The sequence below is a fragment of the Temnothorax nylanderi genome, unplaced genomic scaffold (assembly GCF_030848795.1).
Source record: "Temnothorax nylanderi isolate EJ_2023f unplaced genomic scaffold, tnyl_v1.0 TNYL_tig0047_pilon, whole genome shotgun sequence".
NCBI classification, from domain to species: Eukaryota; Metazoa; Arthropoda; class Insecta; order Hymenoptera; family Formicidae; genus Temnothorax; species Temnothorax nylanderi.
Window position 1 is genome coordinate 602,393 of NW_027249109.1, and position 21,580 is coordinate 623,972.

The 21,580-nt window shown below is 43.9% G+C and overlaps 1 protein-coding gene and 1 long non-coding RNA gene across 15 annotated transcripts; both read right to left on the bottom strand.

Moving 5' to 3' along the window:
* Nucleotides 1–378: 378 nt before the first annotated feature.
* On the bottom strand, nt 379–5,608 carry LOC139772212 (uncharacterized). Its single transcript, XR_011718078.1, has 3 exons — nt 4,418–5,608; nt 594–727; nt 379–480 (listed from the first exon to the last, which is right to left on the bottom strand). It is a non-coding gene; the product is annotated as an uncharacterized lncRNA (long non-coding RNA).
* Nucleotides 5,609–7,270: 1,662 nt separating this feature from the next.
* On the bottom strand, nt 7,271–20,514 carry Tpnt (troponin T, skeletal muscle). Of its 14 annotated transcripts, none has more exons than XM_071705692.1 (14): nt 20,418–20,514; nt 17,994–18,039; nt 16,710–16,733; nt 14,361–14,378; nt 11,970–12,000; nt 11,641–11,745; nt 11,450–11,546; nt 11,333–11,369; nt 10,467–10,572; nt 10,168–10,386; nt 9,681–9,773; nt 9,520–9,600; nt 8,343–8,421; nt 7,271–7,948 (listed from the first exon to the last, which is right to left on the bottom strand). In XM_071705692.1, the coding sequence occupies exons 2-14, from the start codon at nt 18,017–18,019 to the stop codon at nt 7,701–7,703; spliced, it is 1,164 nt and encodes a 387-aa protein (XP_071561793.1). In that variant the 5' UTR covers nt 18,020–18,039; nt 20,418–20,514; the 3' UTR covers nt 7,271–7,700. The 14 variants fall into 14 exon arrangements, with proteins under 14 accessions (XP_071561793.1, XP_071561796.1, XP_071561791.1 ...); XM_071705695.1 differs by lacking the exon at nt 8,343–8,421 and adding an exon at nt 9,143–9,221 and having other exon boundaries at nt 20,145–20,493; XM_071705690.1 differs by having other exon boundaries at nt 20,145–20,491.
* Nucleotides 20,515–21,580: the final 1,066 nt, after the last annotated feature.

Genomic DNA, 21,580 nt, shown 5'->3' on the forward strand with positions numbered 1-21,580 from the left:
TTTACATCCACTATCGAACGCTTCTCTTTCTCTCCGACGTCTTCAAATATCAGTCCGGAATCGCCGCTGCGTATTCACATTTCACGGTGGATTTCGCGCGTTCGGCACGTGACCTCAAAGAATCTGCCGCGGGGAGACGCGGGGGTGCGATGTAGGTTGCAAATTAAAAACATCGCAACAGTCAGGTCGATAACAATCCGGTGTCATCAAAGTGTCAAAGTGTGATTCTTTAATTTGAAATCGCGCGGTGATATTGTTAAAAAAAAAATCGGACTGAAAATTTTTTAAATTTTCGTTCACTTTCGTACAAATAATTGAGTCTTTGGTCTAAAAAGAGAGAGATCGCTCCGCAAGTTCCGTAGTTAGATAACTGCTGACCTTATCTCCGAACCGGACGGTATAGGGTCTTCGCGGCATCTTAAGTTCGTGCCCTCCGCGAAACGCACCCGTTGTCCTAGCTTCGGGGCCAGCTCGAGCAACCTACAATGCACACGAGAAACGCCCAGATGGTGGAATACGGTCAGCAAACGAGGAAGAGCGTAACGTCTACGAGACGGAAAGTTCTCTCACAGCCATTCTCTTAGCCGTCTCACCTTCGACACGCGCTCCCGCTAAAGAACCGACCGGCACACCGGATCGACAGCTCAGTGTAAAGGAATTTGTAGCCGGATCATCCGTGGAGTGTTGTTTATTAATTCGAAGTGTTCTTCAGGCGCGTTATGCTTATCTGTATGTGATTGTGTAAATGTATACTCATTATATATTGGCGGGGTAAAGTAAGGCTCGCATATCGGTTCGAACAAATTCTCTACTTCTAGTCTAGATAGAAACATTCGAGTTTCAAGTTGGAACGAAATCTATGATTGAAAGCGTTATTTCCGCGTAAAATGTGGCGTGCGGTGCGTAGAATCGCTTTATACAGAATGTCACGGCCTTATAAGTCGTCAGCATTTTTTTCCTTCCAAGCTAAAGGAGGCGAATCGTGTAACCTTTTACAAGCGAAATTTAATATCTTTGAAGAGGCTCTCAACGGAGAACGTTTCAAGTTAAAGGTTCAGGTGTGGAGTTTAATGGAAGATTTTTAGCGCCTTGTAACAAGTAACAAGTTCTATTTATAATGAGCCTAACGGAACGGCTAGCAAGTCCTGATCACGTAACAACACCTTATAAAACAAAGAAGGCGTAATTTCTGAATCATAGATTTTGCGTAGGAAATCGCGCGATCGCAGTCACGTAAGCGAAATCCCGTCGCAACGAAAAATGACTATTCTAGATTGATCGTGAGAGAATAACGTCGCGGATCCACATGGACCGGGAACTCACGTGAATCTTATCGTGACCACCTCGCCGGTCTCCGATGGTTTCGGTATCGAGCAACACAGCCAACAGACGCCCATCCTCGCGATCGGTCTCTCCGCACGCGATTTCCACCTTGGTGCACGCGACTGACACGAGGAGAGGAAGGAGAGAAAACAATTGCGGGAACAATTGTGGCACGATTGTCGCTCCCCGCACTCCCGTTCCCGCTAATCTCATTCGCAACTGCGAATTATGTCATCTCTGCGTAATAACACCTGGTACGCCACTTTTCCAGCAACGAGCGTACATCACCGACCAGTATATCACCCACGAGTTCCAGCTGCCAGCCGTCGTCGTTGATGTCACTCGTATCATTCTTGTATTTCTGAACGAAATACACCTGTATACTCGTAACGTCCAGCGAATTAGCTTCTAATCATCGCGTTATGATGCGCGATATCCGATTCCGTGGAAGACGAACGACCCAACAAAAGCGTAATACTGTCGGTTTCGTAAGACGCGCGGCGTTTAATAACGGGTTAAGATATTTTTCAAGATCACTTCCGCAATTAACTCACGTTACGAAACGTATAAGACGAATAACAGAACGCAGCAAAAAAGACGTCTCTGTGTCTCATATTCATTATAGGTCTCTAATAACTTTAACGAGCGCTGTAACGAGCTCATTGGAAAATCTCGATCTTTATTTCATTGCTGCTGAATTATAGCCGATAATCCTTGTCTTATAAGCAACAGAGAGTGATGAACTGCAAATTTATAAACTACAATTTAAGAAATATACATAATTTAGCAATCTCTTAAGCAAACTTCTTCAAAATCTGAATTTAAAAAAAATTTAACAAAATCGCTGTTAATAACGCGTTTGTCAACATTAACAATAACTCTTTCGAAATTTTGAAAAAAAAAATCTAGTTGCAGGTTGTCAAAAGAACTATCGTCGATTACGGTTAAAAAGTAAAATTATATTGTAAATATCTTTCTTTCCTCTTGATACCTCTATTATGCAAAACGTTGCTATATCTTTCAGTATGACGCATTAAGCAAATATTTTCTCTCCCTCCTCGCACAATTTAATTGCCCATTGTTTTCCAGCATGCCTAATTCAGGCTTAACTACCGTACCTCGTTACACGTACCTCGTGCACGAAAATACACGTTTACCCGGCGACTGCACTCTTAAAACTTTGCTCGCGTAATACAAAACGCGCGTCCGCGACCGAAAACAATCGAGACCGGATTACGGTCTAGGCTCCGTCTCCTTCGTGTTTTGCCACGTTTGTCCTTCTATGATGACAGTGAGAGCGAGAGCTACAATCCCATTCACGAACCGCATTACGAACGAGAGCTGCTCGCGCGCTCGGTCTTACCAGGAGTTTATTAACTAGGCATCGAAATCGGTTGGGCAAATCGCAAATTATATTGCGGCCGTGAATCGAGTTGCTAACAGTTCATCGTGGTTTTCCGGCCTCGTCAACGAGTGCCGTACGCGCTATCGCGTCGTTAATGAAAATAATGAACGATGCTGTATCAATGCGGCGGGCAGTAACCGGTTTCGCGTTCACGTGGTTTTGCTGCTTGTAATATGATGTAAGTTTTAATTCGCGAGGAGAGCCCCTTTCGGGGTTTAGTTACATTTTCTTTTCACTCGTCTCCGTTACCTTCACTTAAAGGGAACGTTTATTGTTATACCTTAGGCAAAGAATCGCTCCGGTAGGAGTTTGTCTAAAGAAGAAGAACGCGACTCCCCGCTGTCTATAAACCAATAAAAACGTATCCGTAGAGACTATAGAGAGAGTTTATTTATAGCTACGGAAACTACTCGGAAACACAGATATATCTTCGTCACGATATAAGGGATTATATCAAGTAGCAAAATATGATCTCCTTGCCATTTCTTTTCGTCCGGCATGTAATGTACAATTTAGGATATAGTTTGTGCGCCGAAACGAATGTGTCACTCTTACGTATGAAAGGTAAATTACGTCATGAAACATATTCGCTATCCTCACCCTTCTTCGATCGTGTCGTCCTCTTCGCATCTCTCCGCCTCCTGTTTGCTCTCCTCCCCCTCTTCCGCCATATCTTCGCGTATCGAATAAATCCAATTACGAAACTCCGGAAATTAAACGAAAGGACGACCCCAGATCTGAAAGAGATCTTCCCCAACGTGCTCTCTGTCAGCAAAGCGACGGAGAAACATTCGCTTGATCAAGTTCTGCGGTTCCATCACACTCGATCTCTCATGACTGACTTACGCGAAACAATTCGGGATGTCGTCGGAGCATATTACGGCTTCCGAAGACTCGCAAAGTCGCAATTCTATTTTCCATAATGCCATAATGGGATTATCGTTTATCCATACGTGGCGTATATTAAGTCACGCGGGTGTGTGATGAAAAATAGTGACGCCAAAGAAAAACAACCGAGGAAGTCTGAATTAATGTAGGTTACAAAAAGTCTATAATTAGATTATTTTTAATATACATTGCTCTCGAGAACGCGATTGCGTCTCAATACATTGTATTAATTTAATTTAATTCAGCTTTATTACACAGACTGGAATTCGAACAGATATTGATCGGCGGTTTTTAATCATTTTTGCAGCTCCGTTGCTGTTGAGCGCCGTAGCCTCGTTTTTCCTCTATCTACTCTTTTTTCTCTATCTACTCTTTTTCCTCTATCTACTATTCCATTTAAAAGTAACAGATAACACTAAAACCTAGTTCTAAATAAAAACCATATCTAGGATAAGGACATGTTAAAATGTGAAGTTTTTATTTAATTTTGTTTCCTTCGCGGTACGCGGTACTTATATCTCGACGCTGGAGATTCAACTTATACATTTTATATCTTTCATGCACCTATAAAACTCGCCAGCTTTATCGTAATCTTCCATACGCTTATCTATCCATTCATACTGATAACTCGGTCGTGAACGGAGAGCCGAGAGATATATCTCGCTGCGTCAAATCTCGGTGCAGTCGTACTTATATATATATTCCTGCGCATCTCAATCTTGTGCCAGTTATACCGTGAGTAAAGGCCGATTGGGTTGTATCGATCTCTTCCTGCAGGAAACGAGGTCGATTGTTGCTTACCTCATTGAAAAAGCGGCTCTCCCGTAGCGGCGGACCGCGGTCAGCACGCCGGCGTTCCTCCTTTTCCCGTCTTCGTGACCGGCATAGCCGGCACCGCGTAGGTGAGGGATCGCGTAACCGCCTCGCGATCGACGTCACAATGAGCGATATGTTCTCGCGAAGACGCGACCGTCAGCTACGAACACTTGCATAGTCGCGCGACGCACGACGCACGACGGATCCGACGGCGATCGGCAATCGATCGTCCGTGATGGATCGTCAGGTGTACGCGCACGTGTGCCGATCACTCGCGCCGACTCGCGCTCGCATCTTATTTCGAGCCGGCGCAATCGGTCGTAACAATTAACGAGTATCTACGTCGACGCTCTGTGATAACTCAGCTTCGTTGACACAGAATGTAATTCGCAATCGGAGTGTGTAATCACGAAAATGAGGTCTATTCTTATTGATAACTTCGGCCACTCCAAGTGATCGAATCCACCTAGGTGATCACTTAATCACTGACACTCTCGATCGGGATTCGCAGATCCCGCGATCAGTAATTGAAACCTCTTCGAAGACGTGCACTCCAACGAGAGTATCGTCGATACTCGACGACGATTTGTTAGTTATTAGTATAAAGTCAATATACCTCGTCAACACGCGGAGAAATGCGGAAACAAGCGGGACGTCGCTCGGGACGACTGTCGTCCGCCTTGTTATCTCGATCGGTTCGACATAACGGGATCTCGATGGACCGTTCTCCGGTCTGGAAAAAATTCCAGAGGAAAAACTCTCGACGGCACTAGGTATTCGTTAGCACCTACGAGACGACGTTTGACGCGACGACTCTCCCCAGTTAACACTACTTTGTTGAAACGCCGCGCGACGCAACGCCGAGCCGAAGGTTGACTGTCCCGTTATACCTCGACCGGCGGCGATCGGGTGACCGTGAAATTTCGCGAGACCACAGCTAGACGGACGCTCCCGGTGATACCGCTCGTACACTCGAGGAGGAACGTTCTCCGGCGAAGATCCCGAGGAGGACGCACTCCGCGGCCTGCCATTATAAATAGTTGTGACCGAGACGACTAGAGGCTCGCGACGAAGCGAAGTGTAACGGACGTGGAAAGAGGGTCCAGACGAAAGAAGAGGACGGTGGTCAAGCTAGAGGGAAATGACGATACGTCGCTAGCGATGGGCTCGAGCGACCGTCGAGGCGATCGAGGCTGCTTCCTCGCGAACGAAGCGAGTGACTAAACGACGCGCGCTACGATCAAGGCTGAACTTTAGGGATTAATTCGAAATTGAGAAGTAAAAGATGTACGCGTGTGAATACATCGATATACATCAAACCTTCCTATTTCCTCGCTTTTTGAACCTCGCGGGGGATTCTTTCCGATCTTTGATTCTGCTTTTAACATAGTTTTGACCCGTTTCTCCCATAAATCGTCGCAATTACTCGTTCGCGCCCTCTTCCCTCTCTTCCCCCTTTCTAGAATAAACTTCTCAAGTAACGGGTCGTTAGTACGGCGTGACGACTATTTCCTAACTGCCGCTACTTGAGCGGACTTAGCTGCGCCTGGTCGAGCGAGCAATTAATCATCGGGCAGAACTGGCGGGAGTGGCGGGTCGACTCTATCGCTAGCGCGTCACTCGCCTCATCCTGTCCTCGCGCCACCGTACCATTGTTCTCATCCGCGAGCTGCGAAGTCACTTGCGATTCTAATCGCGGCGGATCTCGTCGTCGTGACGTCCGCCCTCCGTTAGGCTCGCGATGCAGTCCTGCGAGATTGTCGGACGGGCCCGCGCGCGAGAATCTATTTCCGATGGCGCGTCTTTTTCTCTTTTCTGGCACCGCGCTCTGGCTCCTTCGCACGCGTCGCGTCGCCGCTATTTCCGAGAGACTATTTCCACTTACGCGAAAGTCGCGAACCTCTCGGCTCGAGCGGGACAAACAACTCTTTGAGCGGTGCGTTTGTCCCGAGGATGCGATGCAACGAGTCAGATCTCTCGAGAAAAATCTCTAAACTCGACGGTAAACTTGCGATTTTAGATTAATTGCGTTTTAAAATTGAAAATTTACAACGTATCGAAACTTTCCAAATCGTTGCAACTTTCTCACTTACTGCCGAAATGATTTAACGTCCGCCTGCAAGTATTTTGCGTTTTGAAATATGTGAAAAGTGTAAGATTCGTCAATTCGTATCGATAATGCGACAGATGCGGCAAGCCGGAATTTATTGAACCTTAAACTTACATTGCGTTAGATGATGACGGAAGCATCGATGTTTTACGTAACTGTTATCAACATCGCACTGATGCTACTCGTGAAATGGCTTAATAGGTCTGCAATGAGATACTTGACTCGCCCTCAGAGCTTTCTTTCGTTAAAACCACACTCGACATGAGTGCATGCTTTGTATCGTCAACGTATCCGTTACGTCGTCGGCAAAATGCTCCTGTATCTTGTCTCGATAAGCAAAACCGCAAGCGAGTCAGTGCTTCCGTATAGCCAAGGGCAACAGTTCTACGATAAGACCTATCGGGAAGCATGTATGGCGTAATAATACAGTTTCGCTCCGAGCTTCGAGGTCGAATATCTTAATATCAGAGATAGATGTAGATTGATGCAGGGAAAAGTATCTTGACTTTGAAAATAATGAAATCATTTTTCTTCTGAATAAAGCTTTTACTTCAATATTTAATATATTTTTCTTCTTCTAACGATAAGAGTACTTTAAGAATAATCAAATAATTATTTTCCTTCTGAATAAATGGTTTTACTTTAATATTTAATATATTTTTCTTCTTCTAAGGATATTACAGGATGGCCACGGGATGATGTAGAAGATGGCACATGTGCACGACGGATTTTATATGATAAATCGTTTTATTTTAATAATTTGTGTGCCTGCATTTGTACAGTATAATAATAATAATAATAATAGTAATAATAGTAGAGAAGTAGTAGTAGTAGCAATAGTAACAATAGGAGTAGTAGTAGTTTAATAATAGATAATAGTAGAGTAGCAGTAGTGGCCGTACAAGTGACAGTAGTAGAGTGATTTACTACAGAAGCAACATCCGCGTCGTTTGAATCTCAAAGAGCAGCCCGACAGTTTCCGGAAGTAAATGGAAGAAACGTCGCCCTTGCAGGCATTTCTACCGACTTGGCCACTGACTGCGCTCGATCTTTGTTCGAAAAGTGTTAACGAGACTGTGCAACGATCATTCTTTGAAATTTTTGAGATACGCTTTTCCTTAACATCCGTGTACGCGCCGAAGCGAAGGACCAGAAGGTTTATTCCTCCTCTTCCTCCTCCTCCTCCTCTTCCTCCTCTTCCTCCTCCTCCTCCTCCTCCTCTTCTTCCTCCTCCTCCTCTTCCTCCTCCTCGCCCTCCTCCTTCGCCTCCTCCTCCTCTTCTTCGTCAAATTGCGGCTCCTCGAGATCGTCGTCGACGGCGGCCTTCACGTCTTCCTCGCCCTCCGGTGATTCGGGATCGCCAGCCTTCTTGCCCGGTCTCTCACCGAACCACTTAGGTAACTTCGCTGTTATTCACGGAAAGCGACGGATTAATATTGCACAATTGGGACAAGAACGCGAAATACTATCATAACTGCTAAGTATACTGGATTAGAATTCCACGAGGCTAAATGACAAAAACAAGTGCGGAGGAACTTTCTCAACGGATCTTCGAGATATTAATTAAAGCAGAAATGTGTCTTATCGTTTCGGAATAAATTTCGTATTAATTGTTGGATAACCGTAACAACGTCAAATCGATCATCATTATATTTATTAAAGGAATATAGGATTTTTTTTCTCGAATCTTTCCCCATAAGTACGTTCGCTGCTTCGACGTCTCGAGGAGCACCGGAAGCTCCTTCGAAGCTCTTGGTTCCGGTGCTGGCTCGAAGCCTCGAATGCGGAATTCATACATACTCTTCTGGCGACCCAAGAACTGTTCCTTCTGTTGGGTCCACTGCTTCTCCATGGTCTCCTTCAGCTGTTCGTTCAGACCCTGAAACATCAACGGACAGAATGGCATGCTAGGGGTTACTCTCACACATCGGGATTTTTTTCGCCTGGGAAAACCCTCTCTTATCCGTACTGTTGCTTTCCCTGGGTCGTACAAATCTCCCCGTGGCGAAGTTAGGGCTGACACAGTCACGATCGACAGAATTAACGTCACAAAGGTCATCTATTTTCACGACCGTATTCCGTCTTCCAGTCTGAGCTACGATCTTCGACGCTCGCTTTCTGACATACGAAGAGTGAATTCTCGGATTTCGCGCGGATTTCAGGAAATAAGGATAAATCAAACATCCGTCCTTAACTGTCGAGCGAGGGGGCGGGGAGAGATACCGAGGAACTTGTACTTTCGGAACGTGAAGTGACGTGAACAGATTTGCAAACGCCGACAGAGTTATTAAGAGATTATTTTCGTGATTGGTGACTGCTGTCGCATCTCTCCTGGGCAGTGCACGTGAGAAAAAATCGCCATCGGTGTGTATGTGTGAGCACAAATTTGGTACATCGTGCTTTTATGTACACCATCGAGACAACACGAACACAGCAATAACATGGCTGGGCAGCCATCTCGACCGTTTAGTCAACGAGAACAAGGAACAAGTACATAAATTAGAAACACGGTCGTCCGTGAGATTTCGGAGATACAAATCAGTAAGGCAAGCAAGGGGGGAGGTGGGCGACAGTGACAGAGAGATCACGGTTGGACTCACTTTTGGTACGCTTCATAAATTGTTCTGTTCTCTGTTTCCACGTTTTCTCGTTGGTCTCCGCTAAGAGCGTGTCATAGCCCTGCGATTCAATCGATAATATGCTCACTAATCGCTATCTTTATATATATATATATAGATTAAGTTCATTCCTATCGTGTCCGATAGTTTATTTGTGCGTTATGTAACGGGGACGAGTTCCTACTTTTTACGTACGTGTACATGACTAAGTGTCTTCATATCTGGTAGTGGTAGAGTGTTCGAATGTAAAAAATTCATCGTGATCATGTCGCAAAGTGAGCGAATTCTGGGTTTGACCTCGTAAGCTGAGAGTAGGGAATGAATTTTAATGTGTTGAATAAGTTAGAAGGTATACTTACGCCTTCAAAAAGTTTCTTCTTGTCGTCGTAGGACCTGGTATCAACGCGACGTTCGTACTTCGAGGCAACTTGGATTTTCGGCTGTAAAAGATCGAGTCGATTAACAAAGTTTCTTCCTTGTATTTTCCTTTTTCCGCGTGATATGATGCGTGATTACGTACGGGATATTTGCCGGTTAAAGCCTCAGGATCGAGACCTTTCTTCAAGGCTTTGTGCCTCAGTTGTTGCTTCTGACGTTCCTTCAGCTCTTTAAGCTACGATAAAAGGGCAATATCGATTTATCAATACGGCCAGAAAACAACACGGACTATAATTAAACTCGTGTCCGAGTAACTTATTTACCAAGCGGAAATGGTCAATATATATACTTCTTTTTCTTTCTTTTTATTTTTATGACACTTATATGGTATATAAAATTATTATACGCGCGTATAAATAAATTTCTTCTTATGCAATCTTTCGCTCATTAAAACCACCATTTCTACACAATTGCAAACTATACAATTAAAGTCTAGCATGACAAACAGGCAATTCTTTAAAAATAATGACAATTTAAATTTTGTTAGGAATGCGATAAAATTTATGTCGTTCAAATAAGGCGAAACAATTTTCAGTATTTTTAGAATCGTATAAATCGTAAAAGCTCACATCATAATCCTGACGCTTTTGTCGCTCCTCCAGATCGTACTTTTCAGTTTCAAGTTTGACTATGGCCTCCCACAATTCGGTAGCCTTAGTACGGAGCTTGTCAATGGACAGATTTTCGATTTCCAAGGGCTTGATGCGAATGCTAAGGGAGATCTTCTTCTCTTCCTCGAGCTGCTCTTTCGTCTTGTTACGCTCAAGTTGCGCTGATGAAAGATTACCCTAAATTCACAGAAAGGAAGAGAAAAGATACCGGTTACAGAGAATACGCAATTGCTGCTTACAGTAAAGAGAGTACTCACCTCAAGACCCTTCTTGGTGATGGTAAAGTTTGGACCCTTTACTTTACTTGCGTCTTTCATCGCTTGCATCATTGCCTGGCGTTTCTTTTCCGATTCCTCCAGGCGCCTAAAGTATAGCAAGTAAATATAAAACAACACATAATATTACACAATGCATATAAAAAATGTTTTAACGAGAGCACTCCCTTAATTGGATAGAAAGATCATTTTTTAATAAAAAAAAAAATATAAAGCACAATCCTACTGTGTTCTTCTACTCCGTATTCAAGTAGTTACGTAACTACCAATGATCAATTTAATTAATGCATAATAAATTTACAAGTTTAATATCAATTGAACCGGAGAAAAACAAAATAAAATATAAACTAATTCATTCGATCTTAAACAATTTATTTTTCTATAGATGGAGAAAGGCAAATTAGAATCACAGTTGTTGATGTGTATGGAAAATTTACATCGCAAATAACGGTTCATATAACACGAATGTCAAATACTTATGTCAAAAAATGTTACGTAACATAAATCAATAAATTTATTAACGATTGCAACATTTTTCGCGCTGGTCAGTGATAAAAATAATTTGACATTCTTGCTTATTTAATTGTTATTCAATCGCTCGCGACATAAATTTTTATATATTAACAACTAATTGGCTCTTTTTTGTTTATCGACATTTTATATCAAAGAATTTTCTTTTATTTTCTTTATTTAATTTATTTCTTGTTTCAGAACCAGAGATTCAACTATTTAGAAAAGAACCGATATTCATACAGAATTTTTCATGTAAAATGACATTTCTATTTCTTATAATTCTTGAATACATTACGAGAGGCATTTTGTATCAATGATATTATAAATATACCTACCGTCTCTTCTCTTCGATGTCACGTTGTTTCTTCTCCTCTGAAAAAATTTAGAGAACTTTATTAAGTTTCCAGATTCTGTTTAGAGGAGAATACAGAGACGGACATAAGTGCAATTACCAATTTCACGTTGGCGACGTTCCTCCTCTTCCTTCTTCTTCTGGGCCAATCTCTTCTCCTCGTCCGCGCGGGTTACCTTCCGTTTCGCTTGTTTCTCCTAATACAGCATAGTTCCCAATATTAAATACAAATAAATATTGATCAAGAAGATATCGGGTACAAGTAAGGACAAATTGTGTGTGTGTGTGTACCTTTAGTCTCTTCAACTCGTCTTCCTCCTTGGCCCTCTGCTTTCGCCATTCCGCTATGTATTCTTTGAGCTGTTCGTCGAGGTCGCTTCTTTTCTGTTCTTGCCTCTGAATTTTTAACGGATTTTAGTCGTAACGCGTATTCGATATGTTTCTCTCAACAATCGTGCTAGAGCCCAACGTGATTCCCAATGCGATCGATAGATAGAACGGGGTTACCGATATACATTCTGTTTATCCGCAAAAGGTATTTTTACGACGAAGGTGCTACGGACGCACGGGGGAATTTGGGCACTCGCACAATGTTTTATTTACGAGCAGCCAGCACTCACCTTCATAAACTCGATATTCTCGCCAGATTCCCTGAAGGAGGCCGGAGTGAAAACAAAAGTAACTCTCTTTAAATCACGACGGTTGAGCCCGCTCTCTGGAAGATCTCGCAAGATCCCCCAGAACTCCATACGCGATTCTCACGTCCATATCTCCACTACTTTATTACAACTCCATCCATTCTCTCCCGTAGTGCATATTTTATTCAATGCCGCTCGTCGCACGTATACACACACAGACAACACATGGGCGGAACAGACAGACAGATAGATAGATGCACGGTCGGATAAATAGAACAGTCAGAGAGAAACAGAGCGGGACAGAGAGGAGGTGGCAGAGGCGACATGTGAAAGAAAGTAAAAGAGAGAAAGAGAGACAGACAAGAGAAGAGGAAAGAAAAGAGGCAAGTAGTAAGGCGATATAATGTGCAAGCATATATATAAGAAAGAAGAAACCAAAGTGCGCACCGCAGCGAATCACGGGAGAAGGCATTAATGAGAGTAGCGAGGAATCCCATGACTGTCTTGGGATGAGTTATCTCAGTCGTAAGGATCGTGGATTCGTAAATGACCAGAAGAGATATCGGAAATCGGGAATGACGACGGCGCATCGGAGATACGCTTTGGGGCGGGGATGACAATTGTGAGCGTTATAGGCTTAAAATTGTTTGCAAACGGATTTAACGGATAATTTCGCTCGATTTTTTCCAGACCGAGTTGGAGGTCAATCCGTGAAAATTCACGGGGACACGTGGGACTCGTGTCCCGAAAGATAAATCGACGAGAAGGGGAGAATACCGCAATCGTCATCGGATGTCGGCTTTCCTTCCCCCCCGGGTCTCTTAAAGGGTTCTATTAAATTTTTTGGGGGGATATTTCTTTTCTTCATAATTTACATCGTGGAAGATGTCGTCGGGGATGTAAGAACCGCTCATTCATGGGATCTGCGGGCGTGGGTATTGCAATTATTGCTTGCGAGTCGTTCAATTATGGCGCAAAGTCAATAAAAATTAATATGGGGGATCGGACAAAATAACGAGCCTTGAGATACAAGGACGTGTGACACATCGCTTTGACGTAAACTCGAACAAGACGTGATTATGTACAACTCGTTAATTCGTTAATTAATCAGAGAGACAAAACGTAAAACACGCGGAGGGTGCGAAAGAGATATAAAGTACGAGGGAAACATAAAGAGGGGGGGGGGGGCCTCGAACACTGACAACGAATGATTAGACGTCACCGACAGGATTGAAATCCAGAGTATCGTTCTCAACTACAATTTGACTTTTGACCAAAAAACGCAAACGCACAATCGCGATATCTTCTCGCAAGATTCGGCATTTGCGTTTATGCAATTTCAATGCGACAATAAATGCTGCGGATATACCCCTGGCTTTACATAGTTGGTCACATAATTCTACACGGTCGAAATGGAGAAATTCGTATCGAGCTCGCAAGATTAATGCCGCACTGCAGATGCTGCATTATGTATCGAACGGACCGGCCGTTAATAAGATCACGTCGGCGCCGGGGCGTGGTACATTTTGAGCAGACGTCGGTCTCAGAATAAACTGTGTTACGTTATTGTGCATATATTTATGAGACGCCTGGCGGGCTCCCAAACGGCTCAAGTATCGTCGCGCGTTAACGTTATGCAATCGCGATGGAATATTCACGAAAGCCCGCGACGCGACGTACCGCCGCGCGCCGCGCCGGTCGCGCCTGCCGCTACCTTCGATAAATATATCCCTATTATTATTCGCCGTCGCGCTATACACACAGGCCAACGATCGCGTTATCCGTCCCGTATCTGTAAACAAGATTCTCTCTCCGGCGATATAGATAGAAATTGGCGAATCTACTACAGCGCGCAACACGACCGTAACGCCGAAGCCGCGGTCTCTTCTGCGATCTCATTCCTGCCGTGACGAAAAATCCAAGGGTCTGGCGACCGGTTTCACCAACGTCGGTCAGCAATCGTTAATTTTGTAATTTTACGCTCCCGGTCTTTAGAGACAGAGAGGTGAAGATTCATCGCTTTCTCAATCACACGCGATTTACAATAAAGGCGGAAGACCGGCAAATTGCGTTTACAAGCTCCTCGAAGGGACGTGTGTTACACGTATCTTCTTGGGAACGGAACTTGGAAATATCTTACCGATCTTTCGCCCGATTTATCGCAAACTTCGTGTGCCAGTAAAAAACAATTTATCCTAGCATCTGCCTTTCGAAAATTAAGAAGAAAAATATCTCCTCTCTAAAGAGATTAAGAAAAACGAATTTAATCGACGTCGGAAAAACCGGACGGGGGAGGGGGATGTGAGAGAGCGGCCGAAGAGAACAGGGAAGATATATTATTGACGTGTAAACACCTCGATATATTCAACTTACTTTTGGGACGCCCTACCCCTATAAAAAAAAGAAAGTACAGATTCATTAATAACGTCGTGTAATTGGTCGTTGCTTACGTAGGACTGCACAAAGCTGCACGTAAATTATAAAAATCGGTATCGCGCTCGTCTCCAACTTGCGCTTTCCTGTCTTTTTTTTCCGTGCAAACTAAATCCGACCGCTCGATCGATTGATTTGCACGTTTTTTTTTTGTTTTTTTGTTTTATTGCAGAGACTGAGGTCGTTCCGACACTCATTGCGAGCGAGTAATCGGTATATGCATCGCTTGCTTTCAACAATTAAGCGGCTCGTCGTTACTTTCTCTTCAACGGGGATCTCGTAGCGCTTTTGCAAAAAAAAAAGAAAGAAACGTTTCGTTGCCCATTTGCCATAATAATGCGGATAACAGAGGCTGATATTAGGCGACAGATATACAGTCGACAGACACGACGAGGACAAAGATAAGGCTTGGAGAAATAAAATGCGGGGTGAAACGTGTATATATATATATATACTTTTGCAACTGCATCTCGTCAAAATCTCATCGCTTCTGTGAGAGGTCTCGACGATGCGTATTGTACGGTCATGTGTGGTCTCTCATACTTGAGATACGTGTACATGTGTGCGTGTGTATACAGTCGTCCGTGTACATAGAAAAGCGCGATAGCATTGTTGTTTGTTTTCTCTTTTTTTTTTAAATTATTATTATCATTCTTTTGTTTAATCCATCGACGCAGAACAGCGACACAAGACAGACGTTGAGAAGACAGCGAATACACCGGCGGCAGAATGTATTGTACTTTACAAAAGAATTGAAGTAGAAACAGAGAGGCGCAGGGGATGGACACATCAGCGTCAATTCTTTTTCAGACAATGTACCAAAAAGAAGAACGTCACTGAAAAAGCGTTTTTCGTCGTCCTCTGGCAAACCAAATTCCGATGAATTAAACATCAGAAGTATTTTGTTAGAGCGACGTTCTTCTTCCGTGTGTAACAATTCGACGAGAGAAGAAAAATAAAGAAAGAGAAAGAGACAGGGAAAAAGAGAAACGAAGGGAAAAGGAGAAAGATAGGTAGACAGATAGAGAAAGAGCCAGCAAGTGTTTTGTTACCAAAAAAAATTCTATGCAAAAGTAAACGACTGCGGCGGCACAACGCGTGTGAGATGATGAAGACAAAGAGAGAGAGAGAGAGAGAGAGTATAAAACAGAGAACGGACGAACAATTAAAGACTACACCGAGACAACAAAGACAACAAGACAGCGATTAGACAGCGGGGAAGAAAAAAAAAGAAACGACACTGACGACAGCGCGTGAACGTACACCATTTATTGGCCGTCAAAAAAAAAGAGATAGAGAGAGAGAGAGAAAGAGAGAGACGTTCATATTTGTCGTGTGCAAAACTTACTCGGTCTTCTTCTCCGGCTGCCTTCGATTTTGACATATTTTGTATCGTACCGCGCGGGTCGATTAGCCGATCGGTCGATGGTCGAGTGACGGTTGGTTTGATTGATTGGTTGATTGGTTGATTGGTTGGTTGGTTGATTGGTTGGTTGGTTTTGTGTGTTGTATGTGGAGATACACACAGACAGAGAGAGAGAGAGACAGGGAGTGAATAAACAAAACAAAAAGAAAGAAGAAGAACGGAGTTCATAAATCACAATCGGCAAGAGAAATCTGTTGCGTGTTGCGCGGCGCAAAACAAGACTTCGGAAAGCTATCATTCTTCATCTACGCTCTTCTCCGCTATCGATTCCATCGTGCGCGCTCGTTGGGCGTTCGTTAGCTTTAATCTAACTCGACGTTCTAGTTCTACGAAAGGAGAGCACCGACACCGACGATATAACGACATTTCCAAGAAAAAGAGAAGAGGAGAAAGAGAGAGAGAGAGAGAGAGAGAGAGAGAGAGAGAGAGAGAGAGAGAGAGAGAGAGAGAGAGAGAGAGAGAGAGAGAGATAAAGATAGAGACTTAGAGTAACTCCGGTCTTGCTTTATGGATCTCGATAAATCTTTCTCGACAAAATCTCGCCGGATCCCGCGCGTGAAACGCCATATCTTTACGAATATGCATTATCTTCGCAAAGTAAAAAAGAAAGAAAAAATTAATCGGATCTGTCAGCTAATTCGAATTTTGGCGAACGATCTATCACTCCGCGAACTATCGAGAGACTCGCGCGGCTTCTTTAATCGCGAGATCGAAATGGAATCGCGTCTTCGCAGTAGCTACCAGCGCACGTTACAAGCCTCAGAAACTTACTTCCTGAAATGAGAAAACGTAACAATTCGTATGTTAGAAAGATACCGGGGAGCGTAATCGGGGAAACACATTTAACGAAAGTGAACACTTACACTTCCTCGACTTCCTCCTCGCTGCTGCAAAAGAGAAAACGGAAAAAAGTCCAGTTTAGTCAGGGCGGAAACAACATTGGCGATCGGGGCGTTCGAACGTGAAACAAACGCGGGGAGGGGAAGACATTCACGGGGGGGGGGGGGGGTATCGCTTTTGAGAGTTAGGGTCTTTTTAGGGTTGCTTCAAACTCTCGCTTATTTTCTATCACACAGATTGATTTCTGTCAGTATGTATGTATGTCATTACGCGAATTTACTTTGCTTCGTAAAGTGCAAGTGATTGAATTCAAGTTTTTATTCCTATCTTAGATGTGTCTAGACCCGACCGATTTATTTACTTCGTCTTTTCTTTATTTCGAGCTGAAAGCAAATTTTCTCAAAACGTTTCTATAATAACAAATAATTAAGTTTTTTATATAATAACAAATAATTAAATTAAGTACTTAATTTAATGAGAAAATATGTAGAATTTTATTTTACACAGTGTTGCTTTAGAAAGTTTGAGGCGGTAATCCAAGACACGAAAAGCATCTAAGAAAAAAAAATAATAATTATTATGCAAGCATGTGAAAATGTCATCGAGTGACAATTAAGGAGTTGACTGAAGTATCCGAGTCTCGCTTTGAGTGCTAATTAAGGGGTTCGTGCGTGGGTGCGATTGGGACGTGACGCACGCAGCTGGGGCGGGCACCGAGACGGCAAAAGTTAGACGACAAATGTGTGAAACATTTAGAACACGACGAGGCCACAGATCTGTTTAACCTTACGTGGGCGTGATATTTAAACTTCGCTCGCAGTTTCGGGTTCGTACGATATCGTGATCAACGTTCAGCGAGCGTGCCACGATCTTCCCTAATACCGCCTCGGCATCGGCAAAGATCCGATTTGTCGAGTCTGGAAATCATTGGCGCGTACCTCGGCGCCTTCTCTCTCGCATTTCGGTCTACTCATCTCGGAGAGCGACGATATCACGTGTTTTACAGGTCGTTTATTTTGAAAATTATGCAAATCTATACTTTCCGAAGAAAGAAGCCCATGCAAGAAAAACAGAAAGTCAAATTGACATTATATTGACTTTTCTGTTTTTCTTAGGAGGGAGAAATGGTTTTCCGTGGCGCATGAATTTTTTACGCACCCATCAGAATTTTTGTAGAAAACTTGTACTAAAATTGAAGTTGCATCATCAGTTTCAAAATAAGCGATTGAGAATTACGGAACGCGAGCAACGGATGACAATTTACGTTCGATGTTGGCTTGAGAATAACGATCAGGGGAGCTACTTACGAGTATTGTTCCTCGTCGTCAGACATGTTGGCGGCTGTTTAAGGCGCTGCAACACAAAAACGAGACGTCGATTACCAGGTTGATCTGCCAAGTCAACGGCAGGAGAGAGATTTTTAAACAGTAGAGCGACTAAGCAAACGGTATATTTGCGCGTTAAATATCTCTAATTAGATCACACTGTTCGATGAAAGTTGCACTGCGTTATTCTCCTAGGTAAAAAGATTGCGTAATTTAAATTATATCGCGTAACGTTTTAAAACACTTTTGACATCCTTGCGTGAAATCGTCGAGAAGCGAAATCTCCATGACGTTTAACATAGCTATCACAACTTTCGTAACTCAACTATGCGTGCAACTTGATACTGATACCAGCTCCGACGACGGGCACGTCACGATCAATTCCGCGTGAACAATCTTGATTAGATCGCGTGCCAACGGTGCGATAAATTTCGGGAGATAAACGAGCGAGGATCAAGAAGGGATGGAAAATTGGAAACCTCACCGGTTACGGGTGAAGAAGAAGAAGAAGAAGAAGAAGAAGTCGCGGAAGGACCTGGCGAGAGGAAGCGGCAAGGGGGGACAGGGAGCACCCGGGAAAAGAGGCACGGGGGGCACGAACGGGGCGCGGATGTACAAAAATGCTCGCGCTTGGCCGAACCTTCCGTGGAAGAGGGGCACCCGGAGGAAAGCCGAAGCTGAATGGGCCGGACGGCGCGCACCGACGACGTTCCCGAAGTAATCCGATACTTCGAGGCGAGTAAGAGAAAATGCCAGTTTGCTAACCCTGGCCGCAAGCTCCGGCGTCGCGCACAAGCTCTATAAGGAGCCCGTCCCCTTCTCTGCCACACGTTGCTCTAATTTTAGAGAGGTACAACACGCTCGTTTCGCTCTCCTTTCCTTGCCTTCTTTACGCGGACGGCGAACGTCGAAACCGCGGCGTTCGTAACCCTAGACGACGAACGGGAGGCGAAATATCTTGAACGTCCGCGAAAATGTCCGCGAGATATCCGCGAGTCCGTCGGAATATTGCTGTAACGCGACAATTTAATCATATAACTCGTCGTTGTTAATTTACTTGTCGCAGTTGCCAAATAAGTCGAGGTTAAAGTACAAAACTGTTAATCCTCGACCGACACGAAGTGACACCTCAGTCTTTTATCTCAAACTATTGTCCGGTTTTACCGCAAGTTTATGAGATCGTTTTGTCGTTTTCTTCTCGGCACTTTATATTAATGATATAACGAAATAGTATAAATAATAACGATATAATACAATGATATAAATAACGATATAACCAAAAATGTTATAACGCAAAGAAAATGATGTAAAGAAAATTACAAGAAAGAAAACGCACGAAGATATAAAGAATTCAAAGGGGGTCTTTTTCGGATTCGCACACGCGAGAGGAATCCGCGGATAAAGTTTGCGAGAGTCATTAATCTATGCCAAAAAAAAATGCCGAGCGGAATAACAAACGCATTACACGATCTTACATCAATCAATTTTTTCGCATAATCATTCACTCGCACATCCGTCGCACCGAAGCGAAGGTCAGAAACTTTTCCACTGATGCGCGCCAATTCTCCCCGATGGGCAAGTAGATCGAGTCCGCGCTTCGAGCGGACGCGGCTACGCATTCACGAGATTTTCACTGGCTCAGGAACATCGCTCACTTTCCCTTTCCGTACATTGAAATGAAAAGATGCTTTTAAGTAATTTTACGTGGTCCACTGATCCTCCTCGGAAGATGGATCGCGCGATCGAGCCTCGGAACTTCGCTAAATCGTCCATTCGTCCCCCAAAGACGTTTCGTCGCGGGTCAATCTTCTTCAGCAATATAAATATTGCAGGTGCGAGGGGATTTCCACCGAGGTTTTCTCGATCGTTAATTATTTCGTATCGTATCACATCGTTTTAAATTCACATTCACAACAGTTCACACATCGCGGAAAGGTCATCACGTAGTTCATCGCGAACGTTTTTCGGAACGAGAGCTAAAACAGAGAGAAGGCGAAGGAGGTGCGCCTTATCCGTACCCGATAAGAAACGACGGAAAAGAAGAAAAGAAGAAAAAAAAGAAAGAAAGAGAGGGGAAAGAGAAATTACAATCGAGATGATTATCGAGCAGAGAATGAAAAATGTTGAACTTACACTCGGGGTGGTGTCAATGCGTGTGGACGAGTGCGGGCGTGCTAGTGCGCGCGCGCGTGTGTGTGCGTGCGCGAGCGCGTGTACGTTGGACGTATACGCGCGCGTGTAGATAGTAGCTTTCACGGGGGTGGCTCAGCCGGGTGAAACCGCGAGGGAGAAGAGAGAGAGAGAGAAAAAGATGATGAAGTCCCGCGACACTCCGCAGAGGGATGAGAAAGAGAGACAGAGAGAGAGAGAGAGAGAGAGAGAAAGAGAGAAAGAGAAGACACGCACACGCACAGGAGGAGCTTGTCCCGGTGGAATGTGGAGTCCGCGACAGCCTGAGCCGCTCTGAGGTCCGCGAAGTCGTCGGCGTACCGGACATCAGCCCCCGGCTCCGGGCGTCGTGCCCGCCCCGGTTTAAGGCCTCTCATTTCTTCCCTCGCCCTTCTTTCTCGCTCTCGCTCTCTCTTTCTTTCTTTTTCTATTAATAGAGCGGTGATCCGCGTACGCGGGCCACCGGGAGTGATACGATCCTGGTTGATACTATTTTCGTGTCTCTCGCCGGCGAGTCCGCACGCCGCGCTTCCAACTCCTCCTGCGGACTCCGCGCTCTTTCCGCCGGACGGATTCGACGGACGATTGCTCCAAAAGTAGGCCTGTTACGATCTCACGCCCCCACCTCCCGATGGCCGTTGACAATGGTGAGGTGAACCGGCTGCAGAGGTCCGCGAAGACCCGCTGAAGATCGAGAATCTGGTCTTTTAAATTTAAATTGTAGAATATGAGGGTACACCGAAAATTAGCGAGATCTCTACTCGTTCTCCCCCTACGCATGTAATTGCATACGTTATTGTGTGCAATTTATTAGTCCTAATATCTTAGTATTTCAGCTAAAAGATGTCTTAAAAACGTTTAAAAGACGACATAATTTTTCAGACTTCCTTTAAACATCTTTTGAAAGCTGCTAGCTGGGATGATTATGATACGCTTTAATTTTTAGTTAATAAAATCTCTGTGATAGGTTCGATTTAAATACGAATGCTTCGTTAACGGTTTTTTTTTTAAAGACATCATAAGACATCATAAGAAATAAAAAAATGTATATGTGTATATATTCCTTTGTAAAACTGTCTTCCGATATATTTGTAACATTCAAGAATGTACAGTGCTTTTCTGAGTCTAAACAAATCGAATCGATTTTTATTATAATCATAATTTACATAAAAAAAGCTCGGGATAACAAACTGTTATATGTCGTAACTTCGGTTATTTTCAACGTAAAACATCTCGGCTATGCTGTCGATACGCGCTCTTTGTGACTCATATTCGCCGAGGAAAAAAAAATGCACTGCGGGGGCACCGTTGATGAAATCGTAGTAGAGTCTGAGCGATAAACGAACGTGGGCTGTCTAAGACCCTGCTGAAGGGTACGGGATGCCTGCGTCATCTTTTAG

Coding starts and splice junctions, on each gene's coding strand:
- Tpnt (XM_071705689.1), bottom strand. CDS start 12,098: ATGGAGTTCTGGGGGATCTTGCGAGATCTTCCAGAGAGCGGGCTCAAC. Junction 9,601..9,680: donor CTTTAACCGGCAAATATCCC/GTACGTAATCAC, acceptor GATCTTTTACAG/CCGAAAATCCAAGTTGCCTC. Junction 9,222..9,519: donor AGAAGAAACTTTTTGAAGGC/GTAAGTATACCT, acceptor ATTGAATCGCAG/GGCTATGACACGCTCTTAGC.